Source organism: Ochlerotatus camptorhynchus, unplaced genomic scaffold (genome assembly GCF_037179485.1).
Source record: "Ochlerotatus camptorhynchus isolate MF236.1 unplaced genomic scaffold, CSIRO-AGI_Acam_v1.1 ptg000230l, whole genome shotgun sequence".
In the NCBI taxonomy this organism is placed as follows: Eukaryota; Metazoa; Arthropoda; class Insecta; order Diptera; family Culicidae; genus Ochlerotatus; species Ochlerotatus camptorhynchus.
In genome coordinates, this window is record NW_027040720.1 from 1,078,436 (window position 1) to 1,099,870 (window position 21,435).

Here is a 21,435-nt window from a genome sequence, read left to right on the forward strand (position 1 = left end):
CGGTAATTGGCAGCAGTTTTTTTTTGCAGTGGAATATGAGTTCGTGCGCAGTAAATACCTGGTGCCTCGATTCTCTTTCGGTGCGCTAACTTTTTTGCTTCCTGTAGTCCAATGACTTGTTCAACCGATGCTCCGATGACGAATGGGCTCGGAAGGGGCGTCATTGGTCTGTTCCTGCGATCCGTTTTCCCTAGGGACATCCCACTCTAAACTTTAGTTCCAATACTCATTAAATATTGTTAAATCTCTCTTAAGTATTTTTAAGTATTTTCAAATATTTTTATATTGACGTTATTTTGATCATAGTAAGTCTTGGCTATAACATCGGTTTCTAGTGCAATTATTTTTTTTATTTCGATGTCAAACATTACGCGTGAATTTTGCAGATGTCTACCGAAGAGTTAGTCTCCTGTTCGGTTATTAAAATATCTATTTATTCACTATACTCATACTGATAGGATAAAATAGGTATTTTGATGATTTGAATTTAATTTAATTGACTTTTCCTGTTACTCATTTTGCATTAAATATTTCATTTGTAGTCATCATTCCACGGTGCTTTAGTGATTTTCCCGAGGATTTTCGTGTAAAGATGACAAAGGCGCTGGACGTACTGACATTTTCAGGTAGCCTAACCATAGCGCTCTTGAAGTGTGAAGTTATATCACAATTGGAAAAGGTCATGAGGACTATGACAGAGTTAATTTGGAAACGGCACGACGTCAACTATGCAGACCTCTATGGGGACTTCAGTGAAACCCCGAGAACTTCCACCTGTTTACCCAATTGTTACTCCTAACCTCGAGCATCCTACGAGTAATCGGTCCTCGTTCTATTAACATAATTATTATCTTTGACAAATAAAAAACATACATAGGGGAAATGGATGTAATGTCGGCCTAAATGCCCCTATTTTGGGCCCATACATAAATTCAGCAAGCGACTAAATTTTCAATAGCCACCAAAAATATTCATTAGTACCGTCCCAATGACGCGCTTCTCTAGATAATCACCCCTATTCTGTATTTCGTTTCGAACGAAATTCTCATACAAAAAATATTTTTTTGTATGAGAATTTCGTTCGAAACGAAATACAGAATAGGGGTGAATATTGATAAATAGCAGATTTTTAGCGATGGGCCCAATCTTAGATCCATAGGCCAACATTAGAGCCATTTCCCCTATATATTTAAAAAAAGTCATGGTTTACATTTGGCTCACTATCTCTTTCACATCCCAAGTAACAATCCAGTAACCATTTAGCATCCACTCTGATTTATGATGGTTTTATAACGGCAATGAACAATCCAAAGTGTAAAACATTCCTACTTAGTAATTCGGCTTTTTGTTGTTTTAAAAACCTTTTATAGTCTGGCAAGAAAGTCAAAAACTGTCTTGTTTTAAAAATAAATTTAAAACAGTTATCAATCCCTCCTTGAAACTGTTCTGTAATTCAAGCATAAACGTCATTAGCAATTGTTTATTAATGTCTTGATAAAATACTTTATAAACGTGTTCTATCATTATAAAAGCAACCATAAAGCCATTAGGTTTTGCATTAGAGCAAAAAGCATTTATTGTTGCTTTTTAGGCTTTTTAAAGTGCATCATTAACTTCCCAATTACTCTGTTTACAAATTGAGCTTTAAAGATGGTTCCTCATAGGTAATAAATGCCAAAATTATGACAAGGAAATCTCGAAGGATAGACGAAGTAGGATGAAAAATTCAAGTCGATTTCAGCTAAATTTACTTCTTTAGAAGAACCAGCACACCATCAACGACTGACCATCTGGCGGAGAAGAGTAAAGTGAGCGTGGCCCTCGAATTCATAAAACATTGTCGAAAGTTTTAAAACATACCAGTCTTCTCCAGATCTTGCGAATAGATGACAATCGAAATAACAACCGACAGCAAACCACTGAACTGTTAGTTAGCGGAGATTAGCTGGTTTCCGATCCATAGCAGCGATTTTATTCGGCGAAAGAATCAACTCTTCGAAAATTTCATTCTAGCGTACATCCCTGCATCGTTGGATGGTGCACTTCTGTAACCATCCGGAAGAAGGGGATTTTTTCCTTTATTAGAGAGCCGTGGGCTGGATAGAGATCTTTTTTGGGAACGATTGCGCTTCCAGCTGTTCGAAATACGAAATGTTGTAAAACAGTATCCCAAACTATCTGAGTAACTGCTCACAATCCATCGGGAGAAAACCGCCTGGAAGAATCTTGGATTCCACAGCGCAACTATCGAAAGATAAACAAACTTTGACGTTTAACTTTTTGCAGACTACTTTGCCTCCATAAATGCTGCCATAAATCTTGAACGGGTAAGGATCAAGCAAAATGGCTTTAGATAAATACAATTCAGCCGACAAGTTTTCTTCATAAAAGCCATTTTAAACCCTTATTAATTTGTTAAGGAATTCTTGAAAGCAAAACAACTTTTTCACAAATGACCCATGAAAATCAACTTTTATGCCACCGCCATGTTACAATTAGTTTGCTTGTTTTTTACAATCTTCGATTTACAATCAATATTTCCTTAGATATAACTATATTTTGGTAAATTTAGCAATGAGCAAACATTTAAATGCGAAAATAATAAAAAAAGTGTCGGCCAAGCTCGAAGAATATACATATTTTTTTTCAATTTTAAATAATTAGTCAAATCGACGTTTTACGAGCGTGGACTTAATTTTTTCGATGTTTTCACGTACATTTCACATAAAATTTAATATGGCACTTAAAACTAGGCCACTTAATGAGAACTATTGTAATAAATTTGGATAGATTTTTAAACCATCAGTTTCTAATTTAATTATTTTGATAAGATAGGATTCATAAATTCTTTTCTATCTTGATTGATGCTTTCTTAGTGGATTCAGCATACGGCTAGGGGAAATGGCTCGGAAAGGGTTTTCATTGTTGCTAAATAGCTTTTATTGTAGCTTTCAAATGGTCCTCAATGCGTTCGTCATACAACCTTTTGCAGTAAATCAATCTTGAAGAGCTTCGAGAATACACCCTTCAGAACCTTCTCCAGGGTGGGCCAACTAGACATATTCTAGTCTTAATGAGGTTTTGGTGGATGCATGAATGACAAAATAGCCTTGACCAGGGTTTTATGAATGTTGTTTTATAGTTGCTTTGTAGTATTTCATAAAACTTAAAAAGTTACTTGGGATGTTTGCCTAATACTGAATTTGCTCAATTGATTCAAATTAATCACTTATCTATTTCTATCTATTTATGTATTACCTATCTACCCTTGTTTTGATCGAAACAAATTTTCAAAAATACTTATGACAAATATGTTTTGATCCAAATAGGAAATAGGATTGAATATTATAATGAAACTTGTTCCGAAAAAGTGTGTTTGCTCAAATACTGGACCTTATTACGGGTGTCACTACACGGTGATAAGGAAGTGCTACTCATAATAAGAGCCGTGATTGCCGTACAAATCAAATGGGAATCACTTCACCGTGACGACAAGAGACAAGTTTTCACCGTAAAGTGACATCCGTAATAAGCCCCACTATCTCAAATATAGCTACTTAAATAAGAGAGACGGATACTTCAGGTTGAGAATCGGTGCAGCTGGAAAGCAGATTTTTTAATTTTCTCTTATGTCAGAAGAAAAGACATATTCTAATCAACGAAAGACCATAATTGACCTTTCCTATGAAGTTGTAAATCTCTTCTTTTGTATGATTTATTCACTAAACACTTTAACCACAGACAAACAGACATAACACTCACAATCACATTCATCGCAAATAATGTTTTAGTTGGGAATGTGCTTGCATTTGTCAGGGTGGCGCCACTGAAGCATTGAGCAAGCTACCACATTTTGAACTTATCAGTGATGCCAGTTCTTTTTCACGTCTAGCTAGTAGATGTCAGCTCTTGAAAATGATAAGTGGTCAAGGCATCCCACTAAAAGACACATACCACATTTGACGAATACAAAAAAAAAGTTGTTGAATATTACATCAAAACTGCTGCACATTAGTCATTCCGTTCCTAACATTACGTTGTACGATGTACACAGAATTCGAGAACAAATCATGTTGATGACTGTAATATTCTATCAACTTTTACCAGTTATTGATGTTCAATACTTCACCATGAATATCATTGATTGATACATCTACATTTAGAAAGGGCACTAATAAGTAATGCATTACCTTGTTTAAAAACTTGTTTCCAGCAAAAGAAAAAGCACAATAAGCAAACAAAACCAATCCCTAAAAAAAAGTCTTAGCTTCTGTGAATTTTTCCTACGGATCCGTATTTCTGCAGAATTCAATCAATTCTATAGATCTTCGGAAAATTTCGTAGTACCGACATCACTGACTTCCATCTGTTTTGTTTTTATTCAACACAGCTGACGCGTTGACAGAGCGAGGGAAAAGCATGCACGAGGGATGCTCCGGTTGTAAAACATTGCTTGGGAATGTGGATGATAGATGGTGCTAGTGCGCATGCAATATACGCTTGCCGATATTTTTTGAAGAATTTTCTTCTAAGAGTTATGTCTGTTTATCTGTGCTTTAACGCTGCACAAAATCCAACCTAACACATAAAATCCCTGACAACAGTGAATAATCGCAGCGAGTAATCGGTCCCCGCTTTACTAACGTTAGTTTTAAGTAATTTTGTGATCAAAAAAATGAATATCGGCCCGCGAAGCTATAGTAAATGAGCCTGGAAAAATAAATGCATTAGAAAAAAAATAAAAATAAACAAACCACAGAAATTTGTCTAGCAACGAGGGAAGCAGTCCAGTCATAAGTATTTCTTAAGTATTTTTAAGTATTCATAGGTTAGCGGCGCCGGTGGTGTAGTGGTAAGCGTGATTACCTCTCACCCCAGCAGGCCTGGGTTCAATCCCAGTCGGCGCCGCCGGGATGTTCTGAGGCATAACATCTCTGATCACGTCTTCCTTCGGAAGGGAAGTGAAGCCGTTGGTCCCCGGTTCATGAGTTGATGGGTCGATAGGTAGGGTCCAGGTGTGGGAGCTGCCTCCCTGGCGTCGGTAGCATTGGTGCTCAGCACGGAAAACAAGATCGACGGAAAACAAATCAAGCAAAAAAAAAAAAAAGTATTCATAGGTATCTAAGATATCAGTTAGAACTTTATAAGTACATCGTGAGAAATACAAAGTTTAGAGTGGGATGCCCCTAGCGTTTTCCTGTCGAACTTGCATAACGAGCACAATTTCATATCCTATTTCATCTGAGCTCAGTAACCAGTTTGGTAGCAGAGCTCCTGGGGAAAAATCTAGGGGATCACCAGTGCCACCCCCTCTCCGAGGGGCTGACTGGCTCCGGCCATAGCCGAAGCCGAGTAAATGATTTTTGTTCTTAACTTATACGCTGCTGGATATTATCCCACAGTAGACCGGGTTTTTTGCTAGTTCAACACAAAGCTTGTGCTGACAGCCGACGTGAGTCTTTTATCAGAGTTAGATATCGTTCCAACTGCGGTAATATGATACCAATGAAGTGATTAACACATGTCACGTGTAGCCACTACACAAGCGTCCGATTTCAGTAGAAATAACTGATTAAATACGGTATTTTACACCCGAAAAACCGGTTGTATTTGACGACGCGCGACTATAAATACACCAGTATTGTCGCTTTGTAATAATGAACTGACGAGACATATGTGGATTTCAACCAGATTCCAGGAAACCTGCATGTGACTGCAAAGAATAAGTGTGATGTTCCCGAGAACCTCCGGACACAGAAGATGTCGAAGTTCGCCAAGAAGTTCTAAGTTTGGCAAGCAATTTGCACTTGCAGAAAGTGGAGTACCCCTTACGTTACCGCAAGCACCATGAATGGACAGGTGTATTTGGAAGAGGCTGAAGGCTCACGACGGTCCAACGATCTTCTGGCCGGATTTGGCATCATGCCACTACACGAAGGACGTGCTAGAGTGGTAAAAGCCGAATGATGTCGATTTCGTGCCGAAAGATCTGAACCCCCCAAGCACTCCGAAACTGCGCCCAATAGAAAAATGCTGGGCCATTGTGAAGGAACACCTTCTAAAACGACCTAAATTGGTGAATAATGTAGAAGAAATGAAGAAAGCATGGGTTAATATCCAAAACACTGTCGATTCTGACGTCCCACGCACATTAGATCCGGATCGGACGCGTTCATTTATTAGAAACTACCTTATTATACCGATACAAGTGAACGTACAATATAAATTTTGAAAAAAGAACCATAGCCGCAAAGCGTCTCTTAATTGAATTGGTAGAAAATGAATGAAAAATACAGCACCAGAATGGTATGCGGAGGATCTTTTGATTCTGATACGATGAACCTGGGTCGTTATGGCCAGTTTGAATCATTGAGTCACTGCTTTCGTCATTCATGTTAAATTGAGATTGAGGACCTAGCTAAAACTCCAGAGACTGATAGCATTATGATTTGCTACCGAGACCTTTTTGAATTGACGTCACTCAATAGATTTGACAAGCTTGAACTGATAAAGAAGCAACACTTTCAATATTCCCTAGAAAATCCTAGAACAACGAAATAGTTTTATAGTCGTTAATTCCGTTCCCGAAAGCATTGAGGTACTACACATAATTTAGACATAGCTCAATCAACATAGGCATTCACGCGTTTCGTTTCTGCTCCACTTTGCTCTTGTGTAACAGTAGCAGCGATACATAATTGAACCACCGCCAACCGACGACGTCGAGCTTCTACCGATAACATGCAAAGCGCAGTCTTTTCCCTCTATTCCTTGCACACTAGGGGAAGTAGGGGCACAGTGAACAAGTGGGGCATAATGAGCTTTCTGTGCCTTGCATTTATTATGATTCGAAACAAATTAATTATTGGTCATTAATCATTGCTACTACCAATTAATTTGTTTGGAACAGTTCGAGGTTTGGGACTGGAGTGCGGGATGCTCATTATGCCCCTCTTCCCCCATTTATCCAATCAAATGAATAAGTAATGAATTAATGCGTATACCGGTAGCTGTATTATTTGGCATTTGTTTCTCTTCATTCTGTGATTCACTTACTTTGATCACTCCCTCGGTGTCGCACCGGAAGTTGAAATCACCAAAGACAAAATATGGCACAGCTTGGTTAGCTGCATCCTTGTGAAATCTGCGGGTTTTGTTAGAGGAATAGAAATAGGAGCAAACGGGAAGAATAGTCCAATTAGCACACTGGGGAATTGCAAACATAACACTAGGAAGAGTCACTCTCCCGTACCTTTCCAGCGTGTGAACCAACGCCCGCCGTCGGCTCTTGCAGTACACCGATGGATACTCCTCGCAGGCGGCCAAATTGGAAGCATCGTGGAAGAGGTGAATGTTGACCAGATCGAAGACGGTCCCGTTCAGGGACCAACGTGTCCGCAGGAAGCCCTTGCGTGACCATTTGCACTGAAATAGACGAAAGATGGTAAATCGTTTACCTGAATGGGGAAAATCAAAGAGTGTCGTTACAAACCTCTGGGAAGAACTGCTGCGGAAATTTGGCCTTCTCCTTGGAGGCAACGGATTCAATGTTACCAGTGTGGATATTTTTTCCCTCCACCGTTTCCCATTCGTGCGTGAGAAAGTTCCACATCTGCAGGCTCTCGATGGTTCGGATGACAAAGTACAGATTACCGAGTGCCTATTTGGGGAGAATAGAAATGGAAACATTTGTTAGTAGAATTGATCTGGAATTTGATCTGGTAGAAAAAAGCAACGGTGCTGAATTCCAAAAAAAGCTACACTCTTTTGAGTCGAAGTGGTACGATCCCACAGGTTACAAGATTAAATCATTCCTTTGACGTTTGCACGCGAATCAGCGATAGTATTCAACTTTTTACGGTGAATAATCTTCGTAAGTCTTTTAGCAAACGATTCGTTCGAGACACGCTCTCTCCCATATTTACCCCATATGGCTCCGATTTCCCTAGGGGAACATCCATAAATGATGTATCATTGGATGGGAAGGGTAGAAGGGTTTCAAAAGCTGTGACGTTTCATGTATAAGGTATAGCAAAATACGCTATAATCAAAAATATGCTACGTCATTTATGGATGATCCCCAAGTAGGTAGTATCGAGTAAGTGTCTTCCATTTCACCTCCTGCGCTGTGGTAGTCAGTAATAATGCTAATGATCCAGCCTCACATTAATAAAGTAATTGCTGCTTGGAACCGTCGGTATCCGGGCTTCCATTTCGAAATCATTTTTGTTGTGGCACCTGCGACCATCTGGTTCGGATCAACAGCCAGATTGATTCATAACGCGATGGATGGACGATAAATGACCAGAACACAAGATATGGTAGCGGGATAAAATGTTACCGGCCGATCTAGGTAGGTATGGGTAAAAGTAGCAGCTAGAGGAGGTGATGTTATGAGTATCGTTTCCTCGTTCTACGCGCTTGTTTAGATATTAGATTGCCCATTTCCATTGTCGTCATCATCATCATCTTAGGCTTCTACGTCGGTGGCCGGCCTGCGTTCGAGTGGGGAGGAAAAATATGCGAAGCGAGAAAGATATTTGTGGTTGTGAATATTTGTTTGATCGAATATCAAGTCTCCAAAGTATAAACCATCAGAAGGTAGAAACGTCAATAAATTATCATCATTCTGGATGTTCAGGGTTTTTTTTTAGAAGGGCGTATGGATTTAGTGCTCTCTAATTGACCATTACTGCCTAAATGCCTAAATTATGATCTAAGATAAGAGCAGTTCCACGCCAATAAATGACGAATCGGAAGAACTCGACATTCTCCGATTTGCATGAAACTTTACATAACTGTTTGTTATGGGCAATGATTCACATTTTTTGCTAAAATTCGGCCATTTTGGATCTTGTAAAATTTTCAAAATAGAGAAAAAAAATCAGATTGACCGCCCACGGTTGCTGCTCTGTTATTACCAGATCAGCTGCAATTACACAGAGAACCAACAGATGATGTTTGGGACTAACATTCATCCTCAATGTGTAAGAACTGGAGATCTAATATTTAGCAATACCAGCGCCGGCCGTGTCCGAATGCAGGTCAACTAGGGAATGGGAAGGAAACCGAGAAATCCTCTGCGCTTCCACGAGAAATCACTGGGATGTTGGATGTGGGGAAAGGTTGCACGCACACGCAGGGATCGTTTTGGTAGAGCGATTATAATACACAAACACACACACACACACACACACGCGCGCGCGCACTCTTCCAATTTCTATTTAGATCAGGACCCACACTGTGGTAAGTGATGCGTCGGTGTTAAAGAAGAATTTGTTTTCATTAAAATCTAGTGGGTATAGAATAAGGCAAAGTGAAAAATTGCAAGGAAGGGGACGGGCCTGGGATTGAACTCCCGACTTTCTGCTCAGTAAGCAGAAACGGTAACCACTGAGCTACCGAGCCTCGTCTTCTTGTAAAATTTTCAAAATAGAGAACCCAAAATCATCGAAATATCCTTTTATTTAAGAATTGTTTGCTCAAGCATTGAGCAACCACAATTTTGCAGCTCTATTTAAAATTTGAAATGAACAACCATCTTCATACTACACCGAGTTATTGTTTAAAACTAGCGAAATCAATCATTCTTATTAATAAGTTTCTGAACTACCACTTGTCTGATCCTGCCATCCACTGCTTTGACAACCTCGTCGATTACGCCTCGAATCCAAGGAGTAGGTCACTCCGCACACCAATCTTGGGTCAACATTTTTCTCAGTGTGCCGCAAGTGTGCACTTGCTGTGCCGATTGTGCCGGTCGTAGACAGAAGACTGGCATCCCCATATCAATCCTATACGTACGAAGATCACGGGCCTTATTTAAATACGGTCCGTCTGACGTATACATGAAGGACAGGAACGCAAAATTGTGTTGCAAGCAGAAAGACAAGAGAAGATGAAAGCATCAAAAACATGGCCGTCAGCCAGGCCTCTGGTCATAAAGCAAGCTGCGATTTTTTTTTTCTCTAAAATACGAATATAATGGTACGAATATTAAGAATAATATTTGGCAATCCGCTATTTCTGACAGCATGAATGCTTTGGCCTGGCTGCTGGGATACGAGCTGACCGATACCATTACGGTGCTGTGTGAAAAATCCATCCTTTTCCTGACCAGCAGGAAGAACGGGAAGGACGGTAAGGAGGGCATTCCGTCGGTGAAGTTGTTGGTTCGGGATAAGAACGACAAAGACAAGGTAAATTTTGAAAAGCTGCTGGAGGCGATTTGAACATTTGAAAGGGTAAAAAAAAAAAACTACTCTACAAAATCGAGCAATGTGCATCCTGTGAATGTTGCTGATCAACCGGCAGGAGCTGGATTCATGCCAAACAATGATATCGATTTTACAGTCCACCGTGGAATCGATATCCTATAGCAAAGTGTATGGACCGATGCGGATTATCCACAGAGCAGTCATTGTTATGATCCAGATCCCACACAAGGACACGAAACGCCGTCAAGTTGAATTCCAGATAGTGGCCACAAACAGAGAATGTTACTGAAAAAAAAATCACCTGTGTGGGGGCGGACGTGAGTCTTCAGGTTAAATAAATTGGTTTCCGTAGTATGAACAGTTTAACGGCTTCAGTGATGAATTTACCAACGAGTAACGGCTGACTTCTTCCTCGTTTGGAAACGAACGCGAACTCAAATATTGAAACGAATCCTGGCAATATGTGCGTCTTCATCTGGGTTTTCAGGTTATTCGATTTGGTGAACGCTTTCTGGCAGATCTGGCTTGTTATTATTGTGCTGCTTCACGTGATCTCCCATATCGTCTTCATTCATGAAGACTTTGATACATCCGGTACATCCGGTGTTGAACTTCTGATCTGCACAGTAAATCTGGACCTTGCAGACAGTGAATGAATAAGTTCGCATGTGGGTTGTTGGATTATTCTTCTCGTTGAAAAGCTTTAAAAAAATGTGTAAGCAAGGGACGTTCTTTCGAGTAGGCAATCTAAAGTCGATTGCCTTAAGTATTCTCCACAGTTTTTACACTTGTACGAATGAACCAACATATCCTGAAAAAGGTTTCATACACCAGGATTACACCTGCAACGAAATGACCTTAAAGAACATCCACCGAATCAACTTAAAAAGGCATTTCGTACCTATGCGGCTTTTCAGAGCTTTGTGGTACACTGTTAGCTGTGCAGCTGTCTAGAACTTCTGGTATACAATGCAGCTTTTCCCACCTGGTACATTCTATTGTGAAACTCATTTTGAGAATGTCATTGAATATACTTGTAGAAAATGGGCTAGGCGTTATGGAATATACGTCAAAAGAATTCTATTTTTATCTCACCTCGTTCCACCTCAGTCTCCCGTGATTTTCAGCGCTAATGTCTCACAAGCGGACATAGCAATCCGTTCTTCTCATTTTCTTTGTACTAGTTCCAAGTATTGATCTCATCAGTAGCTTGAGGTTCAATATGCAGAAGAAGTAGACTGTGGTGCTACCGGACGAATGAATTCAGATTCATCAACGGCATTATGCACTGCAAGTATACGGATGATCCAACGTGAAGGCGGAGATCTGAATTATTAACATGTTTTTTCTAATGTAATTTGATCACTGTTTTAACACACTAAGCGACCAAAAACCGATATTTTTACTTATGTAACTTCCGATTATAATAACTACCAGCAAGATGACGATCTCCAAATTATTAAATTGGTTTAACGATGATGGAACGAGAGAAATAATTTATAAACTGAGTATACGTTTGAAATAAATTTCAATCAAATCAATACATTCATAGATTGCTTAAACATAAAATGATTAAATTTTAATCATTCTTTGTTCAGTAATATTTTTCTGTGAACAACTTCAATGACAGCTATTCAGCAGTGCTCCCATTTCCCATTTCCCACAATCCAATGCCTACGAGATTGTGCCGAAGGTGCGTCGAATGTGTGCCGATGAATGTGTCCAAGCTGTGCCGAATCCTATTCTTCCTGTTTTCTTCATCCGCCATGTACACCAGAGTGCCAAGTTTCGCAGAACCTTATTCATCCTGCCACTTCGCTCTCAAGTTTATAGTCGGTAGATACTCCTTCGTCCACCACTTCCACAGTATATCAGCAAGCACTTGTGATTGCTACTACCGTAAGTGCTTCGATTCGTTGCCGGATGGTTGCTTCACCTCTCTTCCGCATGATGGATACCCTAGCAGAAATTGATTTGGAGTAAATGTTTCTGGCTCCTCATTTTCTTTCGAAATAAACTTTAAATGCCTTGAATTGATCATCTCTTCAGCTTCTGCCAGGGCTGTCTCCAATACTTCGTCAGAAAGTGATCGTCCGTCTTCAAGCTCCGTCAACGTCTCATTCACCGATCGAACCAACCTTTTCCAATTTCACCCTCGTCGACACACCAAATGTCGGATTTCCATCAGGCAAGACGCCGTAGATATACTCCTAGCAACATCCAGGTGAACAGCTCTCGTCGTGAGGCACGTAAACAACGCTACCCATCGCTTCGCACTTTGCCGACCGACAACAACTGTAATGGGAGCGAAAAACTGTAATGGTTGTATCGCATACGCCGCAAAATACAGATCTCGTCCTCGAACTCTTCACCTTGCACTTGTTGTCACAACACCCCCCTGGCTCGCTGGAATTCTTCCCTCTGCAGACACTTCCGAATAGTCGTATGCCTCTTCGTCTGGTAACGGTCGTTCGGTAGAGAGCGAAGCGTTTCTATTGGCATGCCCTTTGCTTTCCTGCGGCGATTCGTCACAGTTCTCACTAAGACGTTCCACTTTGAGATCCGCGAAACATCTATTAGCTAGGCTGTCGTTTTCGCTCCATGGAACAAGCACACTGCTCGAAGCTCTTCCGGAACGTTTGCCTCTACACTATCATCACTCGGCCACTCACTCTCGGGTCTGTAGTGGAACGCTGGTCCTCCTAGCTACGTACCACCTCTAGACCACTTCGTCAGCAGTTCCACAACGTTCAACTTGAAAACTAAATCTAATCCGAATTGTTTTAACTGTGGTCTTAGCTTACAATTAATATCTTGATCAAATGGAACGGACACTCGTTTCAAGGGTTCAGCAGGTGCTGCGGTGAAGGTTGCAAATAATCTCTTTTGTAGAATTCCTTTTCGTTGGTGCGACTTTGTTCCTGTCCGTCCTTGATTATGTTCGATGTGATAGTCCTGACCGTATATTTATGTTTTCTGTCTATTTTTTCCCAGAAAGACAATCACCAAATTTTAGAAAAAATGTTAATCATTGCCCATAACTAACAATTACGCAAACTTTCACATAAATCGGAGAAGGTCGCTTCAAGATTTTGCTATTTTGCCTGGAACTGCTTCTTTTGCTCCACCCTTTTCCTATGCAATTCTTGCAGGGTTCTTGGGGCTGCAATCCATTAAACGTTAAACGTTAAACGACGCATTATTTTTCGTTTTCGACACGTTAAGTAGCATAATGTATTCCTTAAATTTAAAAACCCAATCAGTCCGCATCGTGCTTTCTTGCCGTGCGGATCTATTTGCTTTTTGCTGAAGGAAGTGTTACTGCTACCTAACGCTACAACAAATTTAAACCCTCACTTCTCAGTGCTCAATATTACCTGCAAATGTTCTACCTTGTTCGACTCTTATTCCTCTTCGATGCTTGTTTGGACCCTACTCGAAGTAATCCTGCTTGGATATCGATTTGGAAAATTTCTCTTCGATCTTTTGGATTCTTATAGTAATTTGTTTGGAAGTCGATTTGGAGAAACGTTTTACTTCCGCCATGGCACCTAAACGCAAAAGAAAAGGGAAATCTCTTGATCCCCCTTTTGATGAAATTGATTTGAGCAATCAATTTGATATGCTCACGGATAATGAGAATGATCTATCATTCATTCTGAATTCCACTAAACATTCCCGGCTTAATGCCAAGAATGAAAAGGTCGCCCCTATTGTGGTAACAACTTCCGATTTCCATGCTCTTCGCATGTATTGACTGAAACCTTGGACGGATTCAAACGTCTTCTAAAGTATCTTACTGAGAAGCAGCACAATTTTTTCACTTACGACACCAACACTGAACGCCTGTTCAAGGTTGTCTTGAAAGGTCTGCCCAGTGGTGAATCCCTGGATCAGATCAAAGATGAACTGGCAAAATTACGTGGAGTTGTCCCACTCCAAGTAATCAAAATGAAAATTAAATCCCGTCCTGGAGATTCGCGCAACGGGATTTCTAACGATTTTTATTTAGTTCACTTCAAGTCTAGTCAACTAAACAACCTTAAGGCGTTGGAAAAAGCTAGCCTTATGCTCCATGTCGGAGTGAAGTGGGGACACTTCAGGGAGACTGGAGGAAATTTCCAAAACCTCACTCAGTGCCGTAAGTGCCAGGGAATGGATCATGGAACCAAAAATTGCTACATGCCAGCTAAATGCATGAATTGTGGTCCTCTCATGCAAAGAACGACTGTCCTGTGAAGGAAAATCCTTAGAAATTTAAGTATTCAACTTCTGGTGAAAACAGCAAATGCAATTTTTAGGAATGCAAAACGATCCTACAATCTCGTTCTAAGCGACAGGTAGGAACATATCCACGTTCCCAACCAGGGACTTATTTCTCTACTATTAACAACGGTCAGCGAGGAACAAATTTTACATTCGGACCGGTAGATACAAACAGCTCTTCATCTATACCTGTTGCTAACAATGTTCAGTAAGCAAATGGAGCTACCTACACTGCTATCCCGAGCAAAGCTTGAGATCAAATTGAAATCAAATTTTGCTGTTATGATGTAACTTATTTTGATTAGTCCAGTTGATCTCATTTTGGTTGACTTAACGGTTAACACAGCAAAAATGAGAGCAGAATTTTACACTGTGGAATCAAACGGAAAACTAATCCTGCTTTCAATAAAATCAATTTGATTTCTGATTTTGCATTCATAATGTTTAACTGAATACGGGCCTGGCGTAAATGGTTAGCATCCATGCTTCTCATGCTGAAAGACTTGAGCTTAAATCTCACCCCAGGCAAGTTTCGAATGACCTAAAATGTGTTAAACAAAACAAATAAACAATAATCGTTAGTTCAACGACAGATGAACTTAAATTAACTTTTAAACAAGACGTTAACAGCAGAACTTCAAGTTAAGTTGCTTTCATTTAAAAAGGCTTGACTGCATAATGAAAGCACAATATGATATTAGACTTATGTCTCGACAATTGAAATCAAAATAAGTTTTCATTATGATAGGAACTGCAAACTTTAATATCGATTTGCTTTCAAGTCGGTTAGCTCGGGATCGCAGCTGGTAGAAATCAAAATCAAAATTCTAGACAACATAATTCTAATGAATTTTTTTTAAGATTTTGACTTAGATAGCATCACTGCTTCTAACTTGAATTTTTTTTACAGAAATCACTAATCGACATGATTACTGCTAAAAACTAGCTCCATGTTTGATGCTTTTCAAACTGGAGTAAAATTTGCGAACAATGTAGTAATGACTTTGACATTCAGTAATGGATTTTAACCCATTAAATATTTTGAATTGGAATGCACGATCTCTTAAAGACAATGAAGACGAGCTATTTAGCTTTTTGAGAGGTCATAACGTGTATATTGCCGTTATAACTGAAACGTTCCTTAAACCTGACCGTAAGGTTAAAAGTTACGCAAATTATTTTATTTATAGAAATGATTGTCTAGATGGAGCCTGTGGAGGCGTTGCCACCATTGTTCATAGACGTATCAAACATCAAATTATTTTTCCCTTGAAACCACAGTTGTTGAAACTTTGGGAGTTTCTCGAAAAAAAAAATTTGGACAACTTACGTTTATAGCTGCCTATAAGAATTTTATCAAGAGTGACCTTCAGAAACCTACCCGTAATAGGTCTAAATTATTCATTATTGGTGATTTTAATGCAAAACATCGCTCACGGAATTATGCTCAAAGCAATTCCAATGGTAATTTTCTGCTTGATGATTGTTCTGCAGGTTATTACACTATTAAATATCCAAACAGCCCAACATGCTTTTCTTCAGCAAGAAAAACCTCAACTATTGATTTGGTCTTAACTGATTCATGTCAACTTTGTAGCCAATTGGTTCTCATGCTGACTTCGGTTCTGACCACCTTCCAGTAACTTTTGAAATATCCCAAGAAATAATTTCTAATCCCAACAGCTCTATGTTCAATTACCATAGAGCTGATTGGGAGCAATATCGAACATTTATGGAATATAGCTTTGATCCAAACATTCCTTTGCAAACCAAAGATGATGTTAATTATGCTCTTGAATCTCTGACTACTTGCATAGTTGAAGCAAGAGCTGTCTCAGTACCAAAATGCGAGGTTAAATTCGATTCAATTACAATAGACCACGATATTCAGCTCTTGATCCGTCTGAAAAATGTCCGTAGGAGGCAATATCAAAGAACACTCGATCCTGCCATGAAAGTTATCTGGCGGGATTTGCAAAAACAAATTGAAAAGCGTTCCTCTGCATTGAGGAACAAATTTGTTGAAACTAAGGTTTCGAAATTAGACCCTGTGTGGTTGCAAAGAGCGCCCAATGCTTCTCAATGCAATGTGCTGAACATTCAGCACTATCACAGGGACTCATAGTCAGCCATGATGAGCGTTGTGAAGACAACGAACTGGACACTGCATTCTCGTCACTCTCAATCACCAACCACCGTGAAAGTAAGACGTGCGGCGATATCGGGCAGATTCCTTTCCGGCTGATGGTCAGTTATTCACAGGCTTGACTGGTAAGGTACCTAAGTATTGGGCGCACCTATCTCAAAGTTTTCAATGTAACGATTCCATTCATCCCACATTTTATTGGCGGCAATGCCACCTGGGAACAGTTTCATCTGGTCCCAGCAGATGCTGGAGAAGGAACTTCCACCGACACTTGCACAAGCGTTTACTTCGCTAGAGAAGTTCCAGCTGTTATCAGGATTTCCAGTCATCGTCGGTCGAGAATTTGATTGAAAACAGCTCAGGGCGTCAATTATACCCGCGAGTATTTTCTCCATAAGTTCGATCCGTTCGGCGTTACTGGTGTGTTCCAATGTGTCCTGACTTGCGTTTTCAGTAGGGATTGCTTCAGGGGTAGATGGGTTAACCGATGGCGATCTCGATGAATATGCAGAAGCGCTAGATGCACCATCCGAGTTAGATTTTTTTCGTCGTCGTGTGTGTCGGTATCGGAGTCACTAGCATCACTCTCTGAGGTGCTGCTGCTGTCACTACTAGAGATTTCTCGGTTATCTAATATCTTAGATTCGATTGGTTATCGATTGGAACATCTTCCTCAGCGCAGCCGGTTGGTTCGTCAACTACTCGAACATATTTGCCATCATTCGCCATTTTGTTATCGTTTTAAATACCTTGTATTATTCTTAAATGACAAGCGCAAACATTCAAATTAGCGTGAGTGTATCGCTAGAAGAGGGATTATGCTAGTAATGCTGAGCCCAAGAAACATTACAAGTTTTATCGAGGATTTAAAGCATTCTACAAATCTAAATCATGGTCTACATAACTCTCATAAAACCAAAATTGTTACTTGGGGAGGTTGCTCTCAGTCGTAATTCTAGGCTCCGCTCTCGGGTCCACGCGATCATAAGATCCACTGCGCGTTTTTTCCCATCCACTCTATTAATGCGCGATGGTAAGATCCAAAATGGTGAGGACCACAGGGGAAAGAGCGTCCAACATAGCTCTGGTCTTCACAAGCTCCTACCCTCACGCTTCCACGTGTCGGATGATGACAGCCAGTATATGCCCATATATGTGCTGGTAGCGGGGTGTGGGCAATGTCATCACGATTAACCCATATCGTGATGATAGCAAGGCTGAGGAGGTGCAAATCGTCGAGCGTCTGTCCACCAGGAGGTGCGGCTCAAACAGCGTCTGTCTGGCATCCAGCGGCTGAAACAAGAAATGTTGAATCGTGTCAACTAAACCTAAGATGGCAGCCCCATCAACACGATGTAGGTATCGCGACCCTGGTACGGTAGCATACTGAATTATAGAAGTACTCAGAAAAATGAAGTAAGAAGATGAAAAAACGAACGAAATTTTCGGCAACTGACCCAACGGCAACGAAATAAGGACAATGAATGGAAACTCGGTTCTTGGAATGTCAGAACGTTAAATGAACCTGGACGAGTGGGCCTGCTGGCCCGTGAACTGCAAAAGGTGAATGTGAGTGTGGCTGCTATTCAAGAAATACGGTGGCTTAGATCTGGAGAACGTGAATTCAGGGCGGTAGATCCTATCGCCAACACATCGTTCAAATACCATATCTACTACAGCGATGGCGATAGAGCAGAACACGGAGTTGGTTTCGTAATGATTGGGAAACAGATGAAGCGGGTTATGCGGTGGAAACCGGTTAGCGAGCGCATCTGCGTTTTGAGGATTTGTGGCAAATTCCTCAATTACAGCCTGATCAACATATACGCACCGACTAACGATAAATCCGATGACGTGAAGGACGCGTTTTATGAAAGCCTGGATAAAACCTACGATGAGTGCCCTAAACACGACGTGAAGATTGTCATCGGAGATGCAAACGCGCAGGTTGGAAGAGAGGAATTCTTTCGCCCAATCAATGGAACAGAGAGCCTTCACTCTGCAACGAATGATAATGGCCTGAAGCTGATAAACTCGCTGCTGCTCGTGATATGGCCATCAGTAGCACCAACTTTGCACGCAAGGATATGCGAAAGCACACCTGGAGACACCCTAATGGCGAAACTTGCTCCCAGATCGACCACGTGTTGGTGGATGGTCGGCATTTCTCGGATGTCGTAGATGTCAGAACCTTCAGGGGTCCTAATATCGACTCGGATCACTACCTCGTTGTCGCGAAAATTCGAGCGCGTCTATCGACCGTTACGAGTTCGAGAAACCGGAGATCGATGCGTTTCAACATCCAGCGTTTGACAGTAGATGGTGTTGCTGCAGAGTACCACCAGAAGCTGAATGAGCGGATAGCGGAAATCAACGTGAATGAGAATCTCACCAATCTGTGGGAAGCTGTCCACGGAGCGGTGTGCACAACAGCACGAGAGGTGATAGGTACAGCTCAGAGGCGCCCCCGGAACGGGTGGTTTGACGAGGAGTGCCAGCGAGTGACAGAGGAGAAGAACGTCGCCAGAAGCCGGATGTTGGTGTCTGGTACCCGTCAGAACAGAGAGCGGTACAGGGTAGCAAGGTCAGCCGAGAAACGAACCCATCGCAGGAAAAAAAGGCATTACGAGGAACGCGTTATTGCTGAGGTGCAAGAAACTATGGAGAAGAATGATATGCGAAGGTTTTACGCAACTGTCAATGGCGTAAGGAGTACGACAGCGCCGTCTCCCGCCATGTGCTATGACCGTAAAGGTAATCTGCTGACAGATAAAACGATGGTGGCTGCCAGGTGGAAGGAGTACTTTGAGACGTTGCTGAACGGAGAGAACGAGAGAGCATCTACAAACAGAACAAACATCGACGACGATGGTCAAGCTGTGGAACCACCAACGCTAGAAGAGGTGAAAAAGGCGATACGAGAGCTGAAAAACAGTAAGGCTGCGGGGAAGGACGAGCTCCCGGCCGAACTTCTCAAACACGGAAGTGAGCAGCTGCACCAGATGATCCACCGTATACTGCTCAAGATATGGGAGGAGGAAGAATTGCCCGCTAGTTGGTTGGATGGTCTCGTTTGTCCCCTCTACAAAAAGGGACACAGACTGGAGTGCGCCAATTACAGAGGGATCACGCTTCTGAATTCGGCGTACAAAATATTATCACGTGTTCTGTTCAAAAGATTGAGACCGGTTGAGGAATCAACGACGGATCGAATGTTTACCCTGCGTCAAACCCTTGAGAAGTTCCGGGAATACAACTTGCAGACTCATCATCTGTTCATAGATTTCAAGGCAGCGTACGATTCAGTAAAGAGAAACGAGCTATGGCAGATAATGCAAGAAAACGGTTTTCCGACGAAACTAATTAGGCTGATTCGTGCAATGCTGGATGGTTCGAAATCATGTGTACGGGTTGCAGACGAGATTTCGGCCTCGTTCGTGACCTTAGATGGGTTGAAGCAGGGAGATGCTCTTTCGAACTTGCTATTAAACATCGCCCTCGAAGGAGCGATTAGGAGGGCTGGCGTGCAGAGGAACGGTACCATCATCACAAAGTCGCACATGCTCCTTGGGTTTGCGGACGACATCGACATCATCGGAATCGACCGTAGAGCAGTGGAAGAGGCGTTCGCGCCTTTTAAGAGGGAGACAGCGAGGATTGGTCTCACGTTAAATTCTACCAAAACGAAGTACATGGTCGCCGGTAGAAAGCGTTGGAGCAATAATGGTGTTGGTAGTGAAGTGGTGCTAGATGGCGAAAAATTTGAAGTTGTGGACGAATTTGTTTATCTTGGTACTTTAGTGACGTGTGATAATGATGTTACCCGCGAGGTGAAAAGATGTATTGCAGCCGCGAACAGGGCTTTCTACGGGTTGCGTAGCCAGCTGAAGTCCCGCAGCTTGCGTACGAAAACCGAAATTCGCGCTGTACAAGACGTTGATTCTGCCGGTAGCCCTTTATGGCCACGAATCGTGGGCATTGAAAGAGGTCGATCGGAGAGCTTTCGGTGTCTTCGAGCGTAAAGTGCTGCGAACAATACTCGGCGGTAAACTGGAAAATGGCATCTGGCGGCGTCGCATGAATCACGAGTTGTACCAAGTATATAACGGCATGGATATTGTGAAGCTTATAAAACACGGCAGGCTACAGTGGGCTGGGCATGTGGCACGAATGCCGGAAGAGCGTCAAGCGAAGTCAATATTCAGCAGGGAACCCGGAAGAGGACGTCGGCTTCGGGGTAGGCCACGCACGCGTTGGCTTTGTGCAGTTGAGGAGGACATTAGGTCCTTGAACGTCCAAGGCGACTGGAAGCGATTGGCTCAGGACCGAGACCAATGGAGACGGTTACTTCGTTCGGCGCAGATTTGAATTCAACGAGTCGTCGCCCATCAGGTACTCAGGTAGGTAAGATCCGCTGATTGAAACGTGGCACTTTTTCATCAATGCGCGACCTTACCGATCCGCTTTTGATCTGCTTGCGCGACTTTGTATGTCCGCTTACCCCAATGCGCGACCTATCTGATCCGCTCATCTTGTGCACAATCTTAGTAGAATTGCGTTTTATGCATATAATAAAAATCAAAGCATGATTTTTCATTCCACGCAATCTAACCTCACTTTATTTTTATGCTGCGTTGAAAACTTTGGGTGATTCTTTTCCTGCTTCTTATCGAGGTTCTGATTTTGCTGCAACTCCTGACAGGATCCCCATTGTGAATAACTGACCATCAGCCGGAAAGGAATCTGCCCGATATCGCCGCACGTCTTACCTTCACGATGGGTGATTGAGAGTCACGAGAATGCAGT

At 41.6% G+C, this 21,435-nt stretch overlaps 2 protein-coding genes across 4 annotated transcripts in view; one reads left to right on the forward strand and one right to left on the reverse strand.

Moving 5' to 3' along the window:
• Nucleotides 1-21,435, forward strand: part of Det (Deterin) — a 434,366-nt gene that overhangs the window by 244,643 nt on the left and 168,288 nt on the right. The gene's annotated exons all lie outside the window — the stretch shown is intronic.
• Nucleotides 1-21,435, reverse strand: part of 5PtaseI (inositol polyphosphate-5-phosphatase A) — a 116,757-nt gene that overhangs the window by 34,469 nt on the left and 60,853 nt on the right. For both annotated transcript variants that reach the window (XM_065225501.1, XM_065225500.1), the window contains exons 3-5: nucleotides 7,493-7,660; nucleotides 7,253-7,425; nucleotides 7,057-7,144 (exon numbers count right to left, since the gene is read on the reverse strand). In XM_065225501.1, coding sequence (XP_065081573.1) covers nucleotides 7,057-7,144; nucleotides 7,253-7,425; nucleotides 7,493-7,660 — 429 coding nt within the window. The remainder of the gene's footprint in view (nucleotides 1-7,056; nucleotides 7,145-7,252; nucleotides 7,426-7,492; nucleotides 7,661-21,435) is intronic.